The sequence below is a fragment of the Blennius ocellaris genome (genome assembly GCF_963422515.1).
Source record: "Blennius ocellaris genome assembly, chromosome: 16".
NCBI lineage: Eukaryota > Metazoa > Chordata > Actinopteri > Blenniiformes > Blenniidae > Blennius > Blennius ocellaris.
The window spans coordinates 2,232,559-2,258,641 of NC_137665.1; the positions used below are offsets into that span (position 1 = coordinate 2,232,559).

Genomic DNA, 26,083 nt, shown 5'->3' on the forward strand with positions numbered 1-26,083 from the left:
TCCCCCTCTGCATGTAAGATTGTTAAAATCACATGACTTGACTGTCTGATTGAATACTCGTGTATCTGCTGCATGCGGGTCAGGCGGACTTCATTATCCCCCCCCCTCAAGTATTAAGCCGTTAATTGTTTGAATGGTTTGCAAACCATCATTGTGAATCTGATGGATCCCACATAATAGTTCATACTTCTCATTAGATATTTGATCGTCTTATATTCTCCCTTCAAGGCTTATAGTGTTGATTTACTCATCATTTCTGTGTCCATTTAAAAAGCTTTATTAATAATCAACACAAGAAACAGATCAGCAAGTTTGGTTCAAGACTTTATTAGGAGCTTGATAATACAGATATTCTGGATATACTAAAATACACACATTTTAAAACTTGAAGGTTATCAGAGGTCCATATATATATATAAAGTAAAAATTACAAGACAGCACACACATTAATACACTGAATGCAAAATACTTTGTCCTATGTAACTAAAAGCTAACAGAAGTACTCTATTTAATACCAGAGTGAGATGCATGAAGAGGTCAGACGAACACTAGTTTAGTGGGATGGTACATCCAGGACATGCTGTGTGGCAGAACAGGTATTATACTGATACACGATTGCGTTTCAGAAGCAGGTCCGCTCAACTTTGTTACGTCATCGCTCTATTTGCTACAGCTCCATCCCTCCACTAGGGGTCAGGAGTCAGACCTTTCTGGCGCCTCGTCTTGCGGACCTCCTCCATGAGCTCCTTCAGATACTCGATCTCCCTGGCCATAGACTCGGCCTTCTCGGTCAACTCCACATTCTTCCTCTCCAACACCGCATACTCTTCGGAGATCGCATCGTGTTCTGCTCTTTTCTTCTGCCGGTAACGTGTAGCAGCCGTCTTGTTCTGCTCCATCTTCTTCGTCTTTTTGTCCTTCGGCGCCCTCGGGGATCTCTCGGCCCCTCGGGGGCCCTTGACTTTGAAACAGGTCGCTGCCGGAGGGGGCGGACTGGCTTTGGGGTCTGGGTAGGGTCTGCTTCTGGAGGACACTTGTGGGGGGGGCGCTGCCGGGGAGCACTGGATGACCTTCGGTGCAACTGTGAGCCCAATTTCATTCTTGGGGGCGAGCACGAGGACGATGCGAGTCGGCGAGAGGGACAGCACGATCCTCGGGAGCGTGGAGACCACGGCCGCCACCACTGGCTTCACCTCAGTCTCGGACACGTCCACCTCGCTGCCCAGGTCCAGGGTGTAGGCCGGGGAGTCGACCGCAGGGGGCGGAGGATCGGGAGAAGCGGGCTCAGATTTGATTTCCAGCTCCTCTTGTGGCTCCGGGACACACAGAGGAGAGGAAGGAACCTCCTGCCCATCAATGAAGGATCCCTGCTCTGTAACGGCAGGATCAGAGCACACGGTGTCTGGGGAGGGACGGGGCTGGACTGTGAGAGAATCAGAGGACAGGCCTGGGAGCACAGGAGTTGAGAGAGGTGGCAGTGGGAGAGATTCAAGCTCCATGGGGCAATCGAGGGAGGCCAGGAGGTCGCCTGGTGAGCCAGGGGACTCAGCGGGGGGACTGCAGGAGCCAATCAGAGAGTCCAGGTCAAACTCGCTTAGATCCATCCTCTCGGCCATCCAGTCGAGGTCACTGAGCACGTCTTTGGGGAGGAAACGAACAAAATAAACATCCATTAGTTTTAACTGAGACTACGCCTGCCTGTATAAACCAAGACTCTGCTATAATATCCAGTACTCTCAGTCGGTGTTTTATCATTACCTTTGCTGTCACCAGCCAGTGTCTGGTTGTATCTCAGCTGACCCGGGTCCCCGAACCATGAAAGGGAGAGCAGGTCGGACTCGGACCCGACTTTGTCCCCATGGAGGAGGGCGGCCGGCGGCGAGGGCGGAGGAGAATAGAAGGGTGGGGGAGAGGAGGAAGAGGACAGTGATGAGGAGGTGAGGGGCGACACGGGAGCCGTGTCCCCCTCGAGTGAGGTTCCTCCTAAGCTCTGTTGATCTTCTCTATCAGGGTGGAACATCAGGGAGTCCACGGCATCAGCCATGGGAGAGGAAGCCCCCCAGAGGATGGCCTCCATGTCTTCCAGGCCAAACTGTGAGCTTGTCATCGTCATGGTCATAGTGGCTGTTGTTGGTCACGAACGGAGTGTGCGACGACGTCAGGGAGGCGGCGAACTCTTTTATGCTGTCGAAAGCAGCAGTGCTGAGGGTTTCCACGAAGGACCTGCACCGGGGAAAAAAAAAAAAAGAAAAACGACATAAAGGGTGAAAATCCATCATCAACAATTCCAAAATGTACTCAGTGATTCACACAGTGTGTTACAGTTGTTCCCACACAGATGTCATATTGTTGCCTATGGATGTCAGAGCAAATCCTCTGACGGTGGAACAACACTGCCCCCATGGCTGCAGTGCACCTGCTGCACGTCACGTGGCTTCCTGCCTGCTGCCAGTCTTGTGACTCTGACGTCAGACTAATGAGGTCAAACAGTCTGCCCTCCCTCTCCAATAAAAAAAACCAAAAAAAACCAAAACACTTTTGTTCTCCACTCGCCCACACACAGTCGCCATCTTAACCCTCGTGTTGTGCCACGTCGACGTTTGAGGCGACACGACGGAGAAATAAAAATGGTTCCATTCGACCATGGCTTGTACCTTTATAACGTTACGGTAGATACAATGTAGCGAAGCAGTAGAACGTTAAAGTACATGCAATGTAGCGAGACAATAGACCGTTCAAATAGATGCAATGTAGCGAGACAAAGTAACATTTCATTTCGTCACGTGACGACACTTCAACGACTGCTTTAATTAATTAGTAAAAACAAAAAAAAAAGAGAGAGAAACTACAGAAATTCGACGGATTTATATCCCAAATTGACATAAAACATCAAAATCTAAGGCCCGGTAGGATTATCGGAGGCGGGCGTTCGACGGAGGCCCCGACAGCTGCCGCTTTCTAAAAAAAACCCTTTAATAAAGCAATACTTACGACATGTTGGCTGAATTAGAAGAGACTCAGTGCACTGGCTGGATGCACTGTTTTGAGGGTTGCTGCTGGGTCGCGGCACACGTTCACACTGCCATTTCGGCGAATCGAGCGACGTCCGACAATGCTGTAACTTGTTGGTCTGCTTGCTCCTCAGGAGGGAAAATGGCGCATGTTGTGGCGCGGCGTGAATATAGAGCGGAAGAAAAAAAAAGAGGAGTGGCTGTATCCTTCCGCGGCGACTCGCGTTGTTATCACTCCGCCGAGTGTTTGGATTCCGCGTTCCACGAATTCCGCGCGAGAGGAGGAGGCGTGTTGTTATTGCGCGCGAGATTGTTTTACAATAATTTATTTATTTGTATTAAAATCATAAGAAAGATAACTACAACTCTGAATACTGTAATACAGTTATGTACATGTAACGTCACAGATAAATAAGAGTTTATTTACTCAAAAATTTTGAAAAATCTTTCTCACACACACACACACACACACACACACACACACACACACACACACACACACACACACACACACACACACACACACAGACACACACACACAAAGACACAAGCACTCAGAGTTCTCTGAATCAGCTGGAAAATATGCCCCACATGTCATTGAGGTAATTCACTTCGTCCTGCAGGTTTTCAGCCAGCAGGCAAATTCTGCCCGAAAACTTGCTCTTGGTCGACCTCCTCAGCGTCACGTCCTTCTGCGAGAAATACTGGTCCATTTCCTTGGCAAAAGCCAGAAGCAGTTTCTCCGACGTGTTCGGCGTGGACGTCCCCCTGTAGTTTTTCGTGTTGTACCGGTAGACGGCCTCCGACCGGTGCGCCATCTTCACCGCGTCCGGTTCCGCCCCCGCCCTGTTCAGCCTGGCGATGTCATGCCGTCGCAGCTCGTTCATCCCCACCAGGATGAAGTGCAGGCAAAGTTCCAGGTCGACGATGTTCACCTTGTAGTCGTACAGAAGTTTCTCCACGGTCACCCTGTCCACGATCTTCTTGTTGGCTTTCGCCGCGTGGGCGCCCATGGCTCCGGCGGAGGCGACCATGCCGGCGCCGACGAGGGTCGCGACGAGCGAGGCGCCGATGGTCGCGGGGGCCAGGGCGATCCCCATCACGGCGGTCATCCCTCCGACTGCGCCCGTGGTGCCTCCGGCGATGCTCATAGTCTTGTTCTTCTTCTGGATCTTGTCGAGGGTCCCGCAAATGGACCTGAACTCCGAGATGATGTTCTTCAAGTTGTCTTTGCGCTTTATCATGAGGTGGTTGTAAAGATGCAGGGCCTTCGTCACGTTCACGGCTCTCTGGTTAAATGATCTGAGCAGGGCCGAAGAAGAAGAAGAAGGGAAAAAAAATTACATGCAACTAATGTAGTGATATTTATTTTCTCAAATAGTTTACCCTGCTAACATTTGTCCACGTTTTAGTTGGACTAAGGTCATTCTTTATAGGGCTCAGTTAAATTAATAGATCCTGATGCTCTGTGCTTCAGCATGGGAAAAGAACATCACATTAAAAGAGTGGTACAGTTTCTTGAATTAAGTGTGCTAACCACCACACTTATGACGAATGGCTTACTTCTCAATTAAGATGTATTATTGCAATATACATTTTTTTTTCTTACCTCATTTCTTCATCTATGCTGAGGCCATACAGCGATGGAGACATGGAATCGTTTTCTGTTGAAATGACAACAAAGAAATCTTATTACTGTAACGTTGCTCAGGTAGCGTGAAAAAAAGATGTGTTTGTAATATAATTTGCACAATAAAGAATTTCTTGATAATTGCTGATGATTAGTAAATTGAACAACTAAAAAAAAACCAAAAAAACAACACCCATTATTTGTGTCTCTTTCTTTCACGCTGGAGGAATAATACAATTGTTCTTACTTGACATTTTTCTCAACCATCGCAGCAGACCGGAAATGTGCTGAAAATACACATATTTTTATCAGAAGCCGAGTCAAAACACATTAACAACACACGTGTCTGGTTTATAATCGAATACGTCAGTTGGTAACTGTGTGTGTGTGTGTGTGTGTGTGTTGCGGCGTCCTGCTCACCATCTCTTCTGTCTCATCTGGGAGTAGTTCCACATAGATCGGTGACTCGATCTCACTGTACAGTGAGTCAGAGCCCTCCGAAGGCAATAACAACGGCGGGTTGAACGAAGGTGGTGTTGGTGGCCTGATCTGTAAGACAAAGAAAGCCGATTCTGATCAAATCAAGCTTCCCAACGAAGGCGATCTTGTGAATTTGAGCTCCTTGATTCTTGCTATTTACTTTATCGACAGCTGAGAAATCCTGCAGGGTTTTGTTTCGCCTCGTGCCACCGTGGTTTATCTTACTCACTCACCTTTTGTCATGACAGCAGGGAGGTTTTATCCTGTCTAACCCGTGTTGTTCTGCGGTAAGTATGAACGGACAAGTGGCCCAATCCTCCCAACAAGCTGCTCGCCAGTCATGCAGCACATCTTTTGGAAGTTGTTTTGCTTCAGTCACCAGAAAATTGCTCAGCTTATTTGGATCTTTTGCGCTCGACATCCTTAGTTACCAACAAATCCTTTGTTGTTTTGGTGTCAAAATATGCAAAAAAACAAAACGTAAAAAAAATCCACCACCTGCCATCGTAGACTCCATTTCAGTTCTAGTCTGTTCATCGTTTTGCTATCAAAACATTTTCTATGTTACAATCACTGACTACAATCCGAAACAAACGACTTGTTAGCACATCATTTTATTGTTATGACACAGCATAATACGGTCTTGGGTGTGGGAGCTGGCGCCTAATGTCATTTGAAGGGAGGCGTGTGACAACTGGTCTTGTTGGCAAACTGTCCCAAGTTCTGATCTTTTAAAGACACCTTGAAACTGTGCTGTCATAAACGATTTAGGTACATTTTGGGACATTTTCGAGTTCACTCCCTGTATTTTCTGCACCTTCGAGTTGCTATTTTTGGCTCGTGTCCGAGAGAGCTTCATCACATAAAAAAAAAAAAAAAAAAATCAGATCTACAGTGGCATTCATACCTGTGGAGATGCGAGTTCAAACCCAGAGGGAGCGTCAAAGAGGTCCGGCTGCCGGAGCTCAGGACTGGTCGTGGCCTGAAAGGGTACAAGCAGTCATTCTTTGGCTTTGTGGTTACAGGATGGGGCTGCGACAGAACGTCAAGGCTAAATGATCCGATATCAATGGGATTGATGGCTTTCAGAAACCCACATTTGCACTGTAAGTGTCTGTGAAATTCGATCCATCTTCATAAATATGTGAATGGTCAGGAGCTTGTTCCACGGAGCTGGTCGAAGACGACCTGCTTTGTTGAGGTACGTCTGTGTCATTCTGTAAAAAACAAAAAAAACACATTGAGCCAATTTAAAAACACAGAAGGGGAAAAAAATGCAATCTATGTATTGCTTTTCCAATTCAACTCAGAAATCTTAGGGCTGAATCTACAGATAGCTCAGAGAAGCATAACAGCACCGTTTTAATCTGTTCATAACTGTTGAGTATAAACTTTACATCACGGTCTGGGGTTGTTTCCAGTCGCAGTCTGTCACAATAGATCGGGGCGAGAGGAGGGCGCTGAGGAGGAAGAGGGCGCTCAGGGCCAGAACGGCGATGAAGAGATAATTTCCCGGAGGCGAGAGCTAAAGGCTTCAGCAGATGAACACAGAGAAAGAAAGCACTTCAATCTCCAGACGGGTTAGGGTTGGGGTTCTCACCCAGATTGCCAAAGGTTCACAACACTGACGTATTCTATCAAGTTCAACATGAAGACATGAGCGAAAAGTCGAGTAAACCACTTGTATACCTTCACATCTGGGTTGGATCTCCCACAAATGCTGTTTCTTTTAACGGCTTCTGCACTGGGAGCCGGCGGTCTGGGAGGAGGACGGGCGGGACGGAGGCCCCCCTGCTCTGCCTGGTCCTCGGGAACCTCAGAGGTCTGGACAAGAACAAAAACATCGTGAATCCATTTAAAACCGTCAGAATAAAATCAGTTCCCATGCGGGACAAACATTCCCGAGTGTTCGGGCTGATCGACTTACTGTAATGTTTTTCTCAGCGACTGTTGTCGCTGAGGAGTCGGCCATGTTGTTGTTGTTGCCGTCGCTCTGGTGAGGAACGGACTGAGCTTTAAGCTCCGCTTGGGTTTCCTCCGTCAGAGCAAGCTGAAAAGAATACAACTAAATGATCTGATTGACAGATAGATATCCAAACATCTTTTTTTTGTTTCTCCTGACATGTCAGCCTCTCACTTCCATTTCAAGGCGTGCCCGGGGTCTATGGTTTAATTTACATGTACTGTTTTCATTGTTTTTCAACAGACTTTTCAGGGTGTTTGTAAACTGACTTTGCACTGAAGAGTTTTGCGTCTTTGCTGCACGTGACATAATGTCCATAAAGGTGCTGTAGGTGAGTCTCTGTTAAAGTTTGTGGCTCCATTACACTCGCAAAAAGAAGTATCCCGGACCACAGCGGCATTTTGTTGGATTTGGCACATCGTGTGCACATCACACTGTATTTTAATAAAATTCAATTCAACCTTATATATATAGCGCCACATAAAACACAGCCATTTCTAACTCCTTTTAACAAGCAGAAACAAAACAAATCTTATGAAACTTTGAAAAGCTGACAAATGTGACATTTAAATGAAAAAAAGAAATATTCAGGCTTTTTACTTTAGCTGTCAGTTGTTTAGTGATTAGAAAATAGTGGCGTGTATTCCCCAAAGTTCAGTCAAACAAAAATGCCAACATACACATCCTAAATGAATACATGAAGCTAATAGATGAGGAAACCCTTCACACACCTTCACGTCTGGGCTTGAGCTCCAGGAAATGCTGTTTCTTTTCACGGCTTCTGCGCTGGGAGCCGGCGGTCGGGGAGGAGGAGCGGCGGCGGGAAGGTCTGTTTGGTCCTCATTACTCTCAGAGGTCTAGTAACAAAAACCACAAAGTTGTGTGAGTCTATATAAATGAGTGACAAACATTGAACGTGTTCAGACTGCTCAGCTTACGGTGGAATCTTCCGTTTTGTCGGTGCTGTCTGAGGAGTCGGCCATATTGTTGTTGTTGTTGCCGTCACTCTGGTGAGGAACTGACTGACCTTTAACCTCCACTTGGGCTGCTTCCGTTGGAGCAGCCTGAATATAATAAAACAAAATCGGATGCAGGTATTAGCGCGTACACCAAAGATATGCCCAAGTTCGTGTTGTCATATGGACTGTTGTCTAGTTTTACCTTCATTTGATCCAGGTCTTTATCGACGGAGGAAAAGCTTTCTTCTGAACGGCTGGAATCAGGCGTCGTCGTCCTGTTGGTTCCAGAAGCAACCGATGGCTTTGGGGGTTGAAGCAGCGACAGAAAGACAAATTATACAGACCTGACAGACACGAGCAAGGGGGTGACAAACTTAAATTTCATCATTTTCATCATATGTGTGAGAAATGTTGACCGGTAAAAGTTGAGTAAAACCATCCGTATACCTTCACAGGTGAATAACTATTTGATCTGCCATGAAAACTGTTTCTTCCAACGGCTTCTGCACTGGGAGCCGGTGGTCTGGGTGGTGGACGGACCGGACGGAGGCCCCCCTGCTCTGCCTGGGCCTCATTGACCTCAGAGCTCTGTAGGTACGAAAGAACAAAGTACTGGTAAGTCCACCAAACTGTCTTCATTTAAGATTAGTTGCGTAAGCTATTCGTTACACCTCCATGACTGGGTTGGATCTCCCATAAATGCTGTTTCTTTTGACGGCTTCTGCACTGGGAGCCGGCGGTCTGGAAGGAGGACGGGCGGGACGGAGGCCCCCCTGCTCTGCCTGGTCCTCGGGAACCTCAGAGGTCTGGACAAGAACAAAGTACTGTACACTCATATAAAAGAATACAAATAAAATCAGCTCCCATGAGGGACAAACATTCCCGAGTGTTCGGGCTGCTCGGCTTACTGTAACGTTTTTCTCAGCGACTGTTGTCGCTGAGGAGTCGGCCATGTTGTTGTTGTTGCCGTCGCTCTGGTGAGGAACGGACTGAGCTTTAAGCTCCGCTTGGGTTTCCTCCGTCAGAGCAAGCTGAAAAGAATCAAAGAAGATCAGTTGAGAGAATAATAGATGTATTACCTGAATAACATGCGAGGCATTAAAAAAAACAACCAAAACAATGCAGTGAATTACATGCTTTCATATGGACTATTGTCAGTTTTACCCTCATCTCATCCAGGTCTCTATCGATGGAGGTAAAGCTTTCCTCGGAGCTGCCGGCAGTCAGCGTCATCGTCCTGTTGATTCCAGAGGCCTCAGGCGGCTTTAGGGTTCAAACAGGGAAAGAAATTAAAATTATGGCCACAGAACTGATAGAAAGTCGTACGATCTTTGACCTTCGGAGTGTTATTCATTACTCGTAGCCTAAAATGTGACGCTCCCAATGAGAGGGATCAGAGGCCTCTTGTTCAGTGGTTAAGTTTGCTCAAGAAAACCAGGAAGCTGAACCCTCCACGCACCTTCACGTCCGGGTTCCATCGCCCATAAATGCTGTTTCTTTTAACGGCTTCTGCACTGGGAGCCGGCGGTCGGGGAGGAGGACGGACATGGGGAAGCCCCCCCTGCTCTGTTTGGTCCTCATTACCCTCAGAGGTCTAGTTACAAAAGGAAATAAAAAAGTACTGTAAATTCATGTAAAAAGAATAAGAATATAATCAGCTCCCAGTGAGAGACGGACTTTCCCTGCTGCTCGGCTCACCGGAGGATTTTCAATGGGGTCGGTTATGCCCGAGGAGGCGGCCATGTTATTGTTGCCATCGCTGCGCTGGTTTTCTGATAGAAACTTTGACCTGGGAACAAACTTAGTATTACCGTCTGGCTCGTTTTCCTCCATGAGAGCGGGCTGAAAAGAACGACACACAATCAGCAGCTCAATCAGCATCAGGAAAAATCAGAGGCTCAACTGACTGGAGGCAAATCTGACACACATGGAATGTGGACTTGATTACAAACTTTATATATCTGTGATGTTTAAGCATGAGTAGTGACGTTACAAGCTGCAGCTCCTTAAAACGGCAAGTTTATTCCAAAATCATACCCAGCAGCTTGATATTCTGAGAGAAACAGCTTGTAATTCGACTGTTCAAGCTTTAAATTTTCCTTTAGTTTTTAAGATTAGTAATTGTATAATAACTTATTTGTTGAATAGATTTGCTTTCTGTTCATATAGAGGAGGAAACACTTTGAATAGTAAATTCATAAGGCTATCAAGTATTTCAAAGCAGGGCCAAGGTTCCTCTTTTTTGGAGTTTGAAGTACTCTCACTCACCTTGCATGCTTGGAAATATGAACTAAAACCAACTATGCAAGTCGCACAACATATTGTAGATGTGACAACCGGCTTGTATGAACTAAAAAAAGAAGATAAATTCAAAGGACATTTAAGTATTGAAGTCAAAACATGTTTGATTTCTTTCACATAAACACAATTTATTCATATTCCACGTTAAAAACAGGAGTAGAACCGTGGCGACGTCTTGAACATGCCTCAACAACACACCTTGTTCTTCCCCCTCACCACATGCTCTATGAATGCTATGCAAAGCATGTTGTTAAGTAAGAACCATCGAGGAAGTCAAATGTAAATAATGAAAATGCTCCACACGGGTCTTTATTAAACTGATGTGTTTAAAAATCCGTCCGGCCACAAACAGAGAGGGGGGGAGGGTTTTTAAGATGCACATTTGGGCAGCGGGGGTTTGTCCTGCAGCCCTGGACGTTTTCATGTAAACAGACCTTTTCATGCCATTTTTATTTTCATCTGCACGGCAAATCTCATCTCACCGTTCAAAGTGGACAGCTGGATTAAAGAGTTGTTCGTCAGTTGGTCAACTAAAACACATCAGATCACCTGCATGTTGCGTTTCAATTCATCTGATAAAAGTATAACAATCGGCACACATCGTGAAAGTATGTCGGTGCAGACGCACGCTGACGTCCGCGTCAAACCCATAAATGATCTTTGTTTGTCCCTCTCCAGGGCGACACACCAAGAAGGGTTGGTTCGTTCCGTCTGTGCCTGGTAGTGATAGAACTCCTACTTAGTTTTCAAAGAAAATGAACCATGACTGTACCAAATGGAGGAAATCCTTTTGACAACCAGCTGAAATGTGGTTGGAATCGTATTATTACAAAAAAATTAACATTCTCAGTCCTTTTGTGTGGGAAATGTGCCACAATAATATATATGTGTCCAGTTAGATCAGTTAAAGGCTTTAATCAGTGGACAGATATTTTGTGCCCTAATTTGAAGAAAGCCACCATGTGATTCCATGTTGATGCACAGTCACATCACTGGTTTGTCCAGTTTCATATTTCTGGGATTACACACTAGTTTCACAATAAAAAATACTGAAGCTTAGCACTAATCTACTTCCCTTTAAGTTGTGCTCCTAAAGTCAGTTATAGGATCAACTACACAGGTCCAGGTTCACATGTTATGCCCACTTTCATCAAACTCGGCATGTCTAAAATATAAAAACGAGACAGAGGAGCGAATTGATTGAATAACAGAATGTCTAGGGAAAATGCAGGTGTCATGTTTTTCCCTATGAGGCTGGGGAGTCTAACACACGAACACATGTTTGTCGTACGGTCGGAAGAAGGAAGAAGTCGTTCTTACCGTCATCCCGCTTCGCTCTCTGCCGGTGTTGACTGTGAGTGTGGCGGCGGAGAGGTCGACATACCTGAGTCTCTGTCAGCTGCCAAAAGGTGCGACTCCTCCTCCTCCTCCTCCTCCTCCCTCTCCTTCTTTTCGCTGTCAGACAATCCAACTGGGCCCTGAAGGAGTGACATTTGTTTTGTTTTGTTTTTTTGTTTCAGAGAGGTACAACCAAAAACAGCATGGGTGGATTCTCCTTCTGCTTAATGCACAAATGAGCAAATGAAACACAAACCATTGTCAGCCTGCTGGACATTCCACTGACTGACACTCACGTCTTGGACAATCGTCAGCCCTCTAATTACCGCAGACTGAGATGAGCTGTGACCAACTCTCTCTTTCTTGTCTGCAGTTCGTTTTCCTTTCTTCACATGTTCGTCAATGTCAGCCGGTCGAGGGGGAGTTCACCGGAACAGTCGTCCAACAGGCTGGACGAGGATGTTCACGCTCTGTTAGCAGCTGCCTGTGTGATTTGTCATCGGCGCGTCTCGGACGTTTAATGACCAGCTTTATATTCTAACCGACTACGTGCTCTGAGAACACAATCCAACTTAGTTATTGCGTGAACTGGTTGAAGAAAGGGTGAGGACACCCTGCACGGGGGATGACACGTTCTCCCTGTGTGCATTTATTGTGGTAATCCTGCTTCCTGAGACAATCTAAAGACACGAGGGAATCAGTCAGTGCTTGTAAATTGTCTTGTCGGTGTCAAAGTGACCCGCATGTGCAGAAGACGGCGTGACGTCACAGGCAGTGAATATGGACGCTACACAGGTCAGCAGTGGACACATGTCCAGTTTGGCGGGACACATGATGGAGGCGAGGCAAACGGCTGCAGCAGGAGCTAAATCTTTGAGAAATTTGCCAGATAGTTTTCCGGCGGCCTGTCCGGGGTTCTACACTGTAAATGAAATGTAAAACATACAAATGAATGAAAAAAAGATCATTTAACCAGCCTGTTGAGAACATACTACTTCTAAATAATTAAGTAGTAAATTGGGGTTGGAAAACATGCTTAACTTGATGTATCCCAGTTACATTAACTCAGGAAAAAAGGATTAATTTTCCCAGTGTCCTTTATGCATTATTTCAGACGTGTGTAGATACTTTTATACCACACCTTACCACCATCCAGTATATAATAATGCAATGTAAAGCATCTCTGAGTAAATCAAGAAAAGCACTATATAAAACCAATGCATTATTATTGTGTTGACTTTAATATGATGAATGATGAATAAAACTTAAGATAAACTTTGGGTACTGCAAACTCACAAGAAGTACTTTAAAGTGAACATTAATTAGTTTTTGACTTCACTTGAGTACTTGGTTGATCGTTTTTTTCCGCTTACTCCTTGGATTTGAACACTTTCTGCAATTTTTAGTTTCGCCTCCATGTTTTAATGTTATCGCAAGGTTTACTTCGGAATGTAAATACTTCTGCCGAAACAAAAGAAAAAGAAAAAGAAAATCCGAGAGAAGGTATTTATCACAGGTTGAGGAATTAGTTTTTCCTGCTCCTGAACTGTTGACTCAGCTGAGGTTTCACAGGCCCTCAGTTTTCTGCCTTATCGCTCGTTCCTACTGTCACATTTGAACCCGTGACTCCTTTTTTCTTTTTTCTTCCACCCGTGACTCCTGCAAGAGATGTCGGTGGGGAATAAAAAATGGCGGTGTTGCGAGCGCCGCCATACTTATTTACCGATCGCCGCCATTTTGAAATTGGGCGTACCGGAAGTGACGTTTACAGAAGCGACATACAGGAAGTGACGTATCAGACCCCGAGGAACGTCGGGAATTACGTTTTCGGAGGCCCACCCACCGGAAGTGACATTGAAGTACCCACTCGCCGGAAAAAAACTGTGCGCCGCGCTGTTCAAGCGCACATTTGTTCCCATTGCATTGTTTTCTTCACACGTGTACTCGAGGCTCAACAGAGTAAAGGATTGTCTTCTGCTAAGGTAAATAATTGCATTTTTTTCTGTGTAAAATATCAGCCTGCACTAATAAGAATGAAATGGTAGGTGGAGTTATACCAGTATATAGAGACTATGTTTATACTCGCACTGGAAGACCGGAGCCAGATCAGCTTCACAACCTTCCGTGAGGGAACAGATATGTTCATCTATCCCCAACTGTGTCTGTCCACATATCTCTGCTGCTTTATTTCTCCGTCCAGACAACTCACAGTTTACTGTGTGCCTTCACTTATCACTCCTGCTAACTGCAGTTTCATCACAACATTTAGTTGCGTTTACGTCCTAAATGGCTGAATTTTGTCACGTGGGTGAAAAGCCTCAAAACGGTGTGCATCAGCCTGTGCTAATAAGTAGGACATGGTTGATAGGTGTCATTATATGAGTATTAGTGAGAGGAAGAGTTGTTGTATAGTTATGTTGGGAGCAATTCAAGTAAGATCAGCTCAAAGTTTATGTTGCTCTTTTTTTATCTTTGTTCCATGTGTTGATTTATTTAGACCCGTACTTTTTATCATACTGCATTACTGGATTTTTACAACCTGACTGGGATTTCTGTGTTATTATCAGTGCATCCAAATTAGAGAAAGTTTAATGGTTATGAGGGAGATCGAATATCTTATATATAACATACTGCAATGAATCACTTGGATGCTTGTCAGTTTGCATTCATCAATGAGAGATCAGTACATTTGAACAAATACTAATGATTCTGATTTTAATATTTTTTCAGACGCAGTGTTCAATCAGAATGTTACGTCATCGTAGCAGCGAATCCGTGGGCATGGAGCATTCATATGCACACCCAACAATGCACACAGCATCTGTGCTGACCACGGATCCAGAGACCGTAAAGGAATTGAGTGTCGCATGTCTGCATGCAGAACACTCCTATGACTCATCAATCAAGTTTGAGATTTTTTATGTAACATAAGCTCAATTTGTTTATTTTTATTCATCTGTATTGCAACAGATCTTCGAGATGCTGAAAGAGATGGAGGAGGTCATGGAAATCAAGAAGGGGGGACCTGAGACTCATCGATTACATTTTTGATGTTGTGCTTCCAGAAGTAAGATGATCAATCGAATGGAGGACATCATAGAAGTAGTGGTCAATATTTTGTGTCTTTTGAAACCTATCTGCATGCACCTTGTCCATCTTTTTCAGATCATCATCAACATCCTGATGGCTGAAGGTCACACAAGGCTTCAAGCACAGGTCATCATAGCCAGTGGGAGAAAGTTCTAACAAGCTCCTGTCGTCTGTGCTCTCATCCTCCCTGCCGGATGTCAAACAATATAGTGCTTTGAAGTCTCCTGTCCCGATTTTCAGAGTGTATCTTTTATCTATCTGTCTGTCCTCTCCTCTATCCTCTCACCCTGACCGGCCAGCAGAATGCCGCCACCTCTGAGTCTGGTTTCTGCAAAGATTTCTTCCTGTTAGAGGGACTTTTTCCCTTTCCACAGTCGCTCACGCTTGCTCATGTGGATTTGTTGGGTTTTCTCTTTAAAAGTGCTTGTAAATATAATAAAGAACAATGACATGATTCATGGATGGTTTTATTCTTTTAAAGTTGTCAGAGGTACTTTTTGAAGGTTTGTCATGGACATTTACTCTGAAGTAACTACAGTTACTCTCCATTCTTGTAGTTAGTTTTGCTTAATGCACCACATTGTCACTGCATGAATGAAGGAGGCAGATCAGTTTAGTAGCTGAACTCTACAGATGTGGTTCCAGCTGCAGTGTCTTGCTGAAATAGGTCCAGAGAGATATTGAATATGGAATATGATGGGGGGGGGTTCTCCCTCTTCAATCCACTTGGCTCTGGGCCTTATAAATACTCTGAGCTTTATTCACATAATATCTACCTGGATGTTCCGCCAGTGTTCTTGTGCTTCTTCAAACTGAACATGATCCATGAAACCGTGACGTAACTGAAGCAGTGACGTAAGTTGTCCTTTTAAATATGGCGGCGACCACAAACACGCATGGCGGCGGCCAAAAACAAGTATGTCGGTGCCCATAAGCCACCATTGTGATACCGCAGTGGCGAGGTTTGCGTTTTGAGAGTAGTATGGCGCTGACCCTGAGCAATAATGGCGGCGTCCACAAACACGTATGGTGGCGTCCACAAACAAGCATGTCAGCGGCCGTACACCGCCATTTTTATACCGCACTGGCGAGGTTTCAAGTCTGGAGGAGCACGGTTGCATTGCGGATCATGTTCTCTTGCCTCCCACCGACAGTGACGCTATAATTGTGCGTCGGAACAAAACATTGCATGTAGTACTGCCTCCCACCAACAGTGGCGCTGGGGTGGTGATTCGGATCAAAATGGCCGAACAAGATGGCGGCGGTGGATTCCCCACCGACGGCTTCTCGACTCCTGCGGGCTGCCAGTCCACCGCAGCATGACGGACACAGTCTTCCGCCAACGAGGACCACGTGACTGATCAACCTCCTCCAATCACAGAGCGACATAACGGAAAAACCCGAGTGAAAGCGGACATTACCGAATACTATCACTTCACCTTCCAGCGTCAGTCAACCTGCTGGCCAGCGTCAAAAACTGATTTATTTTTATTTTTATTTTTTTAATGTTTTTAATCTGGGATAAAAATGGCACGACTATATTTCCTGTGCGTCCTCGGAGCGCTGCTGGTCGCTCAGTCCGCCGCCGTCATAAGGTAAAGAAGGCGCGTCAGGTGACGTCGCTGCAACTTGTTACGTTCATTTTCTAAAATTGTCATTTAAAGAGCCACCTGTTCTCACTTAATGACAGTTATAACTCAGTGAACAGGTAAAAAATCGCATGTACTTGCGCACATATTGCGTGCGTAATTTGCGCCGCGCACAGAAGAAGCCGTCCGCACGGAGCGCATGACGCACGAGCACAGTTACCCTAAATGTTGATTTAATCTTTGCAGAGTTCCCCTTCATAAAACCAGAAGTCTGCGCCGTTTGATGAGCGACAGCGGGTTGTCTCTGGAAGAGTTGCGGGCTTTGGCCGCGCGCGCTGGAGCGCAGGACAGCGCGCCCTCCCCCAAAGTGCCCGTGGAGAGGCTCACCAACTTCATGGATGTATGTACGCCATTTACGAGCAAACATTACAAAAATATAAACGTAAAAAAATATGACGCATTCAATTAACTCGTATAAAATTAATGAATAATTAATTAAAGAATTAGCACGACTGTGGTGATGTTTTTGTTTGTGTTTACATTTCATTTTGCTGTAATATTTTAAGATCTATAATATTTTTTCTCATATGAATAATGTATATATTAGAAATTCACATGTGGTGACCCGATTTCATATGTACTTTGTGCTACTCGTCTCATTAGTCTCTTTTCACTTTCCCATGTTTCAATATCTATTATATTTTATATGTCCGCTTTGCATCAGCGGGATCTTATCTGAAATTATAAAATCACTTTAAATCATGTCGAAAAAACGCTCCTGAGTTTGAACTGGAAGCATTGGATCACTCAGGACTTCCTTCTTTTTGCAGAGAAGTAGTTCGATTTCAGTCTCTGTCTTCTTTTTTTACATTATTTTTTATTTAGGCGTGATGCTGCACACTGACACGCCTGCAGGCAACATGCGAGTTCCACCCGTCCAGTTCTGCCGTCATTCAATTTGCGTAAGCGAAAGCATGCCATTCGTTGTTGTTCTCATGCAGATGAATAAGAAATAGTTTTTTCCTAGGCCCAGTACTACGGTGTGATCAGCATCGGCACGCCCCCGCAGGACTTCACTGTGCTGTTTGACACCGGTTCCTCCAACCTCTGGGTCCCGTCCATTCACTGCTCCTTCTTCGATTTGGCTTGCTGTGAGTTTGGGGGGAAATTATTTCTTATCCTGTGTTGTGAAAGGAGCTTTGTTTAAAAAAAATTTTTTAAAAAGCATTACAAACCATTCCTTCAAAAATATCTATAATATACTCATTTAAATTTCCACATGATGGCAACTTAAAACCAAATTATTAATCATTTCATTGAATTCCGTCTAAATTAAACACAGTTATTCAACCCAACTCTGTAGAAACAACAGTTGTTCAAAGAAATTGGCTCAATGATCTTTTTTCTTCTCATGGATTGAGGTAATTTGCATTACTTTAATTAAGCAGTATTATTTTGTCACCTGCTCTTTCAGCTTTTCTGAGCGTGAGTAAATTACGTTCCTGTTATGTCATTTAAAATGTGAGTTTGTGGTCCCGCTAAACGTCTTTCCTCACCAGGGGTCCACCATCGGTACAACTCCAAGAAGTCGAGCACGTACGTTCAGAACGGCACTGAGTTTTCAATCCGGTACGGCCGAGGCAGCTTGTCTGGCTTCATCAGCGAGGACACTGTGTCCGTGAGTGACCCCCCCCAACACAACCTACCCCCACCCCGATCATGCTGCTCTTTGTTGCACCGCATTCCTCCGTCGTGCTGGTCACGCCGTTTCAATTACCTCATGATTGAGATTCACTCCAGATTGTCCCTGCTTGCAGATCGCCGGCCTGCCGGTGTCCGGCCAGCAGTTCGGCGAGGCAGTGAAGCAGCCCGGCTTCACCTTCGCCGTCGCGCGGTTCGACGGCGTGCTGGGCATGGCCTACCCCGCCATATCCGTCGCCGACGTCACCCCGGTGTTTGACACGGCCATGGCTGCCAAGCTGCTGCCCCAGAACATCTTCTCTTTCTTCATAAGCAGGTTCTCACAACAAAATAATAAAAAACAAAACAAAGCAAGACGATTGAAAACACATCCAGTGGACTTGATATTGGTTCACTTCTTAATCTGTGCCACGTATTTGTCAGAAACAAACATTGGATTATTAATCCCGTATATCCATAGGATATAGAGGTATAAAACTAGAGTCTACTGTAAAGCGTTTACAGCTTTGTGGGCCGATTCTTCTCCATGAAGTGTGTTTGAACAAGAACAATGAGACTGTATGGGGTCAAAGGTCACTGAGAAATATCTTCACAAGGTTTTCATTGTGAAATACATGCTGAATTCTACTACCACTGAACTTTGTGATGGTTTTAATGTTTTCAAACCTTTCACCTTTCGACGCTCCAGTTAAATATTTCGTTTTTTTTCTTTGAAAACCTTTGATCTCAGGGACCCGAAAGCCGCGGTGGGCGGGGAGCTGATGTTGGGTGGCACAGACCCGCAGTACTACACCGGAGACCTGCACTACGTTAACGTGACGCGCAAGGCCTACTGGCAGATTACTATGGACGGGTGAGAAAGAAACGCACCGTTATTAAAACCTCACAAGCTGGAGGCGGCCCACTCTCACTCCTCGGACTGAAGCCCAAGCCTCAAAGTCTCATTTTTTACCCAAGAGGGCGCCTGTGGCAACGTCTCGTGTCTCTTAACGTCCCCCCCCCCCCCCCCCCCCGCAGGGTTGCCGTCGGCAACCAGCTGACTCTGTGCAAGTCCAGCTGCCAGGCCATCGTGGACACGGGGACGTCGCTCATCGTGGGGCCGTCGGAGGAAATCCGAGCGCTGCAGAAAGCCATCGGAGCGCTGCCTCTCCTGATGGGAGAGGTCAGCTTCCAACAAGAACGGTCATCATTTTCTTTTTGTCGCACCGAAAGATCATTATTTGTTTTTTTAATCATTCCTGCTCCCATTAGTACTTCATCGACTGCGAGAAGATCCCGTCTCTGCCTGTGATTTCTTTCAACATCGGGGGAAGGATGTTTAACTTGACTGGGGAGGATTACATAATGAAGGTATTCGTTCATCCCGAATAAACATCTCAAATCTTCTCATGCAGTGAGACGACACCATGAGGTCAGGGGGGGGGGGGGGGGGGGGGGGCGAGGAAACAAGATGAAAAGGAATTTGGTTAAAATGCACACTGGAGGGTACAAATATGAGTCATTCTGGCTTGAGTCTCACAAAATGTGAAGGTTCATTGCCTGAGATCCCAGAGTTAAAACAAAGAATTTAATTATAGAAAATAAAGGAAGTTTGACATCCAAGTACATTTTAAAACACATTAAAACACAGGTGTGGTTGTACTGTGTGCCTCTGACGGCAGAATGAGTCATCAGATCTTTGGCAGCGATCGACCGGAACAGCAGGACAAACATTTGGATTTTTTTTGTCATGCATTAAACAAATAATCCAATAGAGTGTAAAAACTGCAGAGGTCACGTCCAATTATCCAATTCAGATAAATAAGGTTGCTTTTTCTAACTTTTGTTGTTGTTGTTGTTGTTGTCCTGCGCAGGAGTCTCAGATGGGAACATCTATCTGCATCTCAGGCTTCATGGCCATGGACATCCCCCCGCCCGCGGGACCCCTGTGGATCCTGGGGGACGTGTTTATCGGGAGGTACTACACCGTGTTCGACAGGAACGCCGACCGGGTGGGGTTCGCCCCCGCCAAGTAGAGCGCCGGATCAAACGTTGCTCTCGTCGTCGGAAGAGTCACGCAGAGCAGAATGTCTTTGTTGCACTAAAGGACCTTCAGAATCCTTACATCTCTTTGAATATTTAACACAAGCTTGTAATAATAATGTGGTTTTTATTCGATGTGGTCTGCCACTGAACCAAGGGACTGTTTTGTCCTGCTTTTGTTTGTTATTTTTCCTGTGTAATTGTTTATGACAGGATTCAACTATGCATTATATACTTCAATTAGAACTTTTTCTACAATTTCAGTGGACTTTTCGGGGGGGTTCATGTAAGGCACTGATAGATTTTGTACACTGTAAAGACATTTCTTGTAACACTCCACGTGTGAATTTGACTGGAATAAAACTACAATGAATACATGTTTGATTTTTTTCAGATGGACAGGCTTATTAGAGGGATCGCAAACGACACGACAACATAGTTTCAACATTTAATTTATTTATTTATGAAGTATTACAAAGTGCTGCACTGTTCAACTCCAGAGCTGAAGTAAAAAAAGAAAATTACATCGCATGCAACACAGCGTATGGCTAGTCTGCACTCCACAAGGTAGAGGTAGTGATCTACTTTGGGTCTCTTTTCTTTTACGACGACAAAAAATAAAATAAAATAAAATGTGGCACGGTGACTCCCGTTACGTTGGCGCTGAAGCAACGTGTGCATGAATCAGGTCTGCAAAGGAAAGACACTTGAAATGAAGCACGTCATGAAGCGCAACAAACGCTTGTTGAACTACATCAGTGCAAATAAATAATCAGCTCTCTCTTTTTTTTTTTGGTTACAAATGTACAATAAATACAAAAATATCCACCTGTTTTTTTCCTCCATTATTATTTGGATGATTTCTTTTAAACTGAACGCACGACGCAGGTATACACGGCCCAAATCCCTCGACGATGTATGAATGTACGCTGGACACATGGTGGTCACCGCGTCTCCGTATTCTAAGGCTTAAAAAGTGACGACAAAAGCAAACCGTGCGATTAATTTGCCGCGCCAACGTCAAGGGGATGAGTTTTGAAAATGTGAAATCGCACCGCTCGGCGCACAATCGGACGTCAAGGATCCTGGCGAGAAAAGCCCGCCGATACAGTACTCGCCGTTTTGCCCGGTGTGATTCAGGCTAATCCACGTCTGGCGACTCGGGACTGGCAGTTAATCGGGGTTAAGGTAAGCCTCAAACAAGGTCGCAAGAGGCTCCACTCTCACAGCTACTCATACTGGGAACAATACGACAAAAAAAGGACAAAGGAAAGCGCCGGCGGATTCGTGCCGGCCGGTCTGTGAAACTGTCGCGGCGACAGAGATCCAGGCGCGACTCGATGTGCAAACCGTGGTGAGCGTGTTTTTTTTTTTTTTTAATAAAAAGGCATTAAACTCAACCGAGATCCAAACAGGAAATGAAAGCAGAATAGCGGGAGACGGCCGTGTCGTCACAGCGTCGGGCTCCGAGGCTTTGAACCAGCTGAACATTTGGTTTGTGTCGAAGCTTCAGTCATGGAGGAGGTTAGAGATGAAAAACAAAACAAAACAAAAAACGAGGACGAGCGCGCCAGACCTGTGCACAAAAGCAACAAGAGTATTTAGATAGACAGGTTTCTGAACGGAACACGAAGAGCAGCTCTGGGATTTGAAATGTCACACAGATTTTTCGATTCACGCAAGAATGTCGCTCTTGCTTAAGGTGGAATTTCATCAAATCAAACACCTTCTGCCCCTCATACGCATTGCGAGCATGTTTCTAGTCGACGATCCACTTTAACATCAGGTCAATTCATCTGAAATCCGAAACACGAGGTCCGTGTTTGTTTTGTCATGGGTTTGTTTTCTCTAGTAGGCGGCGAACACATGCAAGCTGCAGACATTCAAACACACGTTTGTTTTCATTTCCCCACCCTGGTAACATGTAACACGCACATTCTACACTCAGCCACTGTATTAATGAAGATTTCTCGCAGAAATGAAGCACTTTCAGGTTAAAAAAAAAAAAAAAAAGAGGGAATGAAACGACACTTGAGGTCACCTGTGCAATTCAAAACTGTTGAGTCCTGATTGTAGATATATTAACACTTAGCTTGGCGAACACACACAATCAGCTTTATGTCGCTCTTGGTGCAGCGGAGTGAACCCAGCACCGTCAGCACCGTCAACCCTGAACTGCATCAGACTCTCCGAGAGGAATTCGTATGCGGCAGATTCCACTTTATGTATGGATCCTCACCCAAACAAGGCGACTCTGTCAATTATAATTGGCAGGACCGTATAAATCGTTCCGCCTTGTAGCTTCATTAATACACTGGCTTCAGGAAGCTCGGACACACCGACGCTTAGATCTGAGATTAAAAGTCATATTTGGGTGATCGGAGCAGAGACGGCTTTCGCCGACGCTCCCACAGAGGCATGGAGACTCAAGACAGTGTGTGTGTGTGTGTGTGTGTGTGTGTGTGTGTGTGTGTGTGTGTGTGTGTGTGTTGACTGAGAGATGATTGTTTCATGCAGATGATGCGTTTTTGTTTCGGCAACCTCGATTAGAGGTGGCGTTTCCGCGCGGTGCGCCCCGTCAGAGGTGGGCGGGCTGCGGCGCTGCAGTTCTCAGGAGGCCCTCGGGGTCTGAGAGGGCGCAGTAGAGCGTGTAGCCCAGCTCGTCCACCTCCTGCTCGGTGAGCTCACAGAACAGGTTGACTCTAGGACTGAGGGCGCACGGCAGCCTGCCGGCCTCCAGGTGTCCCACCAGCGCCCGCAGCAGCTGCAGGAAGCGGTCCGCCAGCGCCTCCCGCGTCCAGTCGCCCTCTTTCTCGCTCAGCAGCAGGATGGCGTTGGTGAGCTGGCTGCTGTTGAGCCGGTGCAGCGCCGGGTTGAGCTTGCACATGGCCTTGGCCACCTTGAGGCAGGCGCAGCGGCAGCCCCCGTCCTCCTGGTCCAGCGCGCGCAGCTTCGCCGTCTCGGCCACGCGGAAGCTCTGCCGCCACAGGTTCTCGTGGCGCTCGGCGGCGAGCCGGTGCGGCTTGGCGATCAGCGACGTCCCGTCCTCCATCACGAGCAGGGGCAGGAAGTCCACGTACAGCTTGCGGTCCGTCTCGTACTGCACCTCCAGGGTCAGGGTCTCCGAGGGGACGACGGGGCGGATGACGTAATCCAGGACGCTCCCGATGGCGGGCCAGTTGATGGAGCCGGCGACGAGCTTGTCGAAAACCTCCAGGACCGACTTCGGCGAGAGGTAGCCTCCCACCATGCAGCGGTCCCAGTAGCTGCTGTTCCGCGGGAAATACTCCAGGTTTTCTCTGCGGACGAGCCAGAACCCCGGGACGTTCATGATGGTGTCTTCCCCCGGGACGGACGACCACAGATTCTTCTCCAGGACAAGGGGCACCATCAGCTGGGCGTGGTCAGCCGTCACCACCTGAGAAAAGAGGAAATGAAACATCACCATCTGTCAGTTCTCTATTCCTCTCCGGAGGAAGACAAACCTAAAACGGGGTGAAACCCGCTGACCTGGAGGTCGTCGTACAGACTCCCGCTGAGGTACATCTCTCTGAGGGGCATGTCGGGCAACTTGGCGTGAAGAAACACCCGCAGCTCGGCACAGATGTCCAGCGCCGCCCTCCGGGCCACCGCCTGCTCCTCCGCGGGGATGTCCACGTTGTTTTGGTAGAAGTCCCACAGGTGCTCTTGCAGAGAGAGACGCATCCGGGCCCGCAGCATGTCCGACTGTGTGGCGCCGCTCGCTCCCACGGCGGCTCGGCCCACCGCCCTCCGCAGGCAGTCTGACGGCAAACAAAAAGGGGCGAGGCGTTCAAAGGATCCGAGGAGTTTTAGGAGCTTTAGGGTTCTGAACTTAGCAGGTGTTAAAAAGCAACATATACAGGGTTTTCTACTGCAGGGGTGTCAAAAGATCCACTGGGACCTGTAAGCTGTAAATCACACGGTGAACTGAGGCACAATGTTGTTGAAATTTCTTTTATTCAAATTCCAGTTTGTTGTATTATAAAAGGATAGTTTCTTAAAGTTGATGTATTAATACCTTGTTGCAGTAAAACGAAGACAGAATTCAGAGTTCTAGTTGTCTATACATTACAATGCTATTATTTAATGGCGCGGCCCGGGAAGTAAAATGAGTTTGACACCCCCGTTATAAAGTATCTGCTAAGTTCTGACATTAAGCTTCAACTAAATCTTATTTTACTAATGCTAAGCAGCGGGGTATCTCACTACCAAAAAGCCGACACCCACTGTAAAGGAAGAGCAAGAATCCTCCAAGCAGACTGTCTGTTAACAGATGAAAAAATAGAGGTCTGAAAGAATATAACTTATAAAACTGTTTAACAACACGAAATAGTATCATGGTGGGAGAAAAGAAAAAAAAATTCAAAAGAATTTTTTTTTTTAATGATTTAGTTACCTGGTTCAAAGGTGTGTGCAGAAGTGGGTAAGTTCTGCATGGAGCGGCTCACTGTGGTCTTCATGTCGTGATTCAACACCCGCGGTGACGAGCCCATCCAGGCCGGCTCCTCCCAGCTCCTCTTCCCCGTCTGCTCCATCTTTGTGGGGCTGGTGGGAGCGCTCACAGCACGGTCGTACATCTGCACAAAGAACTGCACTGTTGGTACGCTTGCCCATTTTTAGCTTTCGCCGTGCCTGAAAAATTACGCCGACTCGTGTCTGCATACGCACTCTTTTCACGGCGAGCGTTGCAATGCCAAGCATGGCTGCCCCTCCCACTCCCAGCACAAGCTTGGCGTTGGAGAGCATGAAGTCGATGGCTGTTCCGATCCCATTGTCGTCCTTCTTCCCTTTACGGTCTCCGCTCACCCCCGCCATCCTTCAACTGGAGAGCCAGACAAAGAAGAAATTGAGAGCTGCCGAGCCCAGAGGCGTCAACATGTGTTCGGCAACCAATGTGACTGTTGGAAAAGCACAAGACAAGCATTGGCTTCTCCACGTCAGCCTCTGAGGAAAAGCTCAAGTCTAATAAACCTCTTGTTTCTCATCTGAAGACCCACCTGGGACATACACCTCCAGACGACCTTTAACCCACCACCGGACGGCCCGCTGAGCCCTTCCTCCTACATAAGCCCACCGAGTCGGCTGCTGAGGAAGAACTGCCCCCTCTTCAGCGCGTCCTCCTTGTCCTCGGGCAGCGTCAGGGCCTGGCAGCGCCGGAACTCGCGTGCCACGGCCCGGCGGTAGTAATTGCGGTCTGTGTACTGAAGGTGACGCCCTGCACGGAGCAACGCCCTGTAGAGCTCCAGCACGGCACTGCGAGACCAGCTGCCCATCAGGGATCGCACATGAGGAGGGGGGACACCCTGACAACTGGGCAAAGGGAAAGAAAACCACAGTTTTGAGACGGACGGATTGATGTTATGCCAACGACCTGCACCTCTCAGGATGACACAGCACTTATGTGATAAAATTGTGCTTATTGAGTCACTAAAGCATCAAGAATGATGATCAGAATGAATCATAAATTCCTTTGTAAAGACCAGGATCAGGTTGCTCCTAATGGTGTGTGGGTGACGTGCATGATAGCCCTCACCATTAGTGTGAGTGTGCGCATGACTGTGACTGAGAGTGTAGCGTTCTTTAAGACACCCAAGACGAGCAATATTGTGCTAAATAACCAAATAAACACCACTGGATCTATCACAACACTGTTGTCTTCGCATTATAAACATTCCCAGTGTACATACGATGGGCTGAACTGGACGGAATTATATGTTTTCATTCACTGTGAATGTAATCACATGTGGTCAATCAGACAGAGCCTGAGTACATCAGACTAACCACATCTTATTTTTCTGGCTGTAGGTGGATATGAGATCTCTCTCTCACACACACACACACAAGCACAGCTATCTGGAAGTGCAAATTCCAAAGCACATCATAGACTTCAATGTTTGTTTATCTCGAGTCAAACACATGGCATTTTTGACTAAAGCTGTGCAGCTCTTACGGGAACAGCTCAAACATAAACAAATCAA

At 46.4% G+C, this 26,083-nt stretch overlaps 4 protein-coding genes and 1 long non-coding RNA gene across 5 annotated transcripts; 2 read left to right on the top strand and 3 right to left on the bottom strand.

Moving 5' to 3' along the window:
• Positions 1-306: 306 nt before the first annotated feature.
• atf4b (activating transcription factor 4b) lies at positions 307-3,150 on the bottom strand. Its single transcript, XM_080512129.1, has 3 exons — positions 2,992-3,150; positions 1,759-2,223; positions 307-1,639 (listed from the first exon to the last, which is right to left on the bottom strand). The coding sequence occupies exons 2-3, from the start codon at positions 2,117-2,119 to the stop codon at positions 687-689; spliced, it is 1,314 nt and encodes a 437-aa protein (XP_080368255.1). The 5' UTR covers positions 2,120-2,223; positions 2,992-3,150; the 3' UTR covers positions 307-686.
• Positions 3,151-3,500: 350 nt separating this feature from the next.
• On the bottom strand, positions 3,501-11,690 carry LOC308141873 (uncharacterized protein). The gene is made up of 19 exons (XM_080512111.1): positions 11,665-11,690; positions 9,742-9,832; positions 9,503-9,637; positions 9,208-9,306; positions 8,952-9,074; positions 8,715-8,849; positions 8,491-8,631; positions 8,246-8,344; positions 8,023-8,148; positions 7,816-7,941; positions 7,049-7,171; positions 6,811-6,945; positions 6,519-6,653; positions 6,219-6,338; positions 6,029-6,103; positions 5,062-5,190; positions 4,889-4,928; positions 4,621-4,675; positions 3,501-4,313 (listed from the first exon to the last, which is right to left on the bottom strand). The coding sequence occupies exons 2-19, from the start codon at positions 9,784-9,786 to the stop codon at positions 3,581-3,583; spliced, it is 2,574 nt and encodes an 857-aa protein (XP_080368237.1). The 5' UTR covers positions 9,787-9,832; positions 11,665-11,690; the 3' UTR covers positions 3,501-3,580.
• A 1,834-nt stretch (positions 11,691-13,524) lies between these two features.
• LOC308141909 lies at positions 13,525-15,148 on the top strand. Its single transcript, XR_013936985.1, has 3 exons — positions 13,525-13,664; positions 14,413-14,749; positions 14,848-15,148. It is a non-coding gene; the product is annotated as an uncharacterized lncRNA (long non-coding RNA).
• A 1,030-nt stretch (positions 15,149-16,178) lies between these two features.
• napsa (napsin A aspartic peptidase) lies at positions 16,179-20,457 on the top strand. The gene is made up of 9 exons (XM_080512140.1): positions 16,179-16,367; positions 16,608-16,761; positions 17,389-17,512; positions 17,921-18,039; positions 18,179-18,378; positions 18,793-18,915; positions 19,080-19,224; positions 19,314-19,412; positions 19,916-20,457. The coding sequence occupies exons 1-9, from the start codon at positions 16,300-16,302 to the stop codon at positions 20,075-20,077; spliced, it is 1,194 nt and encodes a 397-aa protein (XP_080368266.1). The 5' UTR covers positions 16,179-16,299; the 3' UTR covers positions 20,078-20,457.
• A 74-nt stretch (positions 20,458-20,531) lies between these two features.
• mief1 (mitochondrial elongation factor 1) lies at positions 20,532-25,237 on the bottom strand. The gene is made up of 5 exons (XM_080512126.1): positions 25,103-25,237; positions 24,774-24,927; positions 24,502-24,682; positions 23,595-23,866; positions 20,532-23,502 (listed from the first exon to the last, which is right to left on the bottom strand). The coding sequence occupies exons 2-5, from the start codon at positions 24,918-24,920 to the stop codon at positions 22,663-22,665; spliced, it is 1,440 nt and encodes a 479-aa protein (XP_080368252.1). The 5' UTR covers positions 24,921-24,927; positions 25,103-25,237; the 3' UTR covers positions 20,532-22,662.
• Between the last annotated feature and the right edge of the window lie 846 nt (positions 25,238-26,083).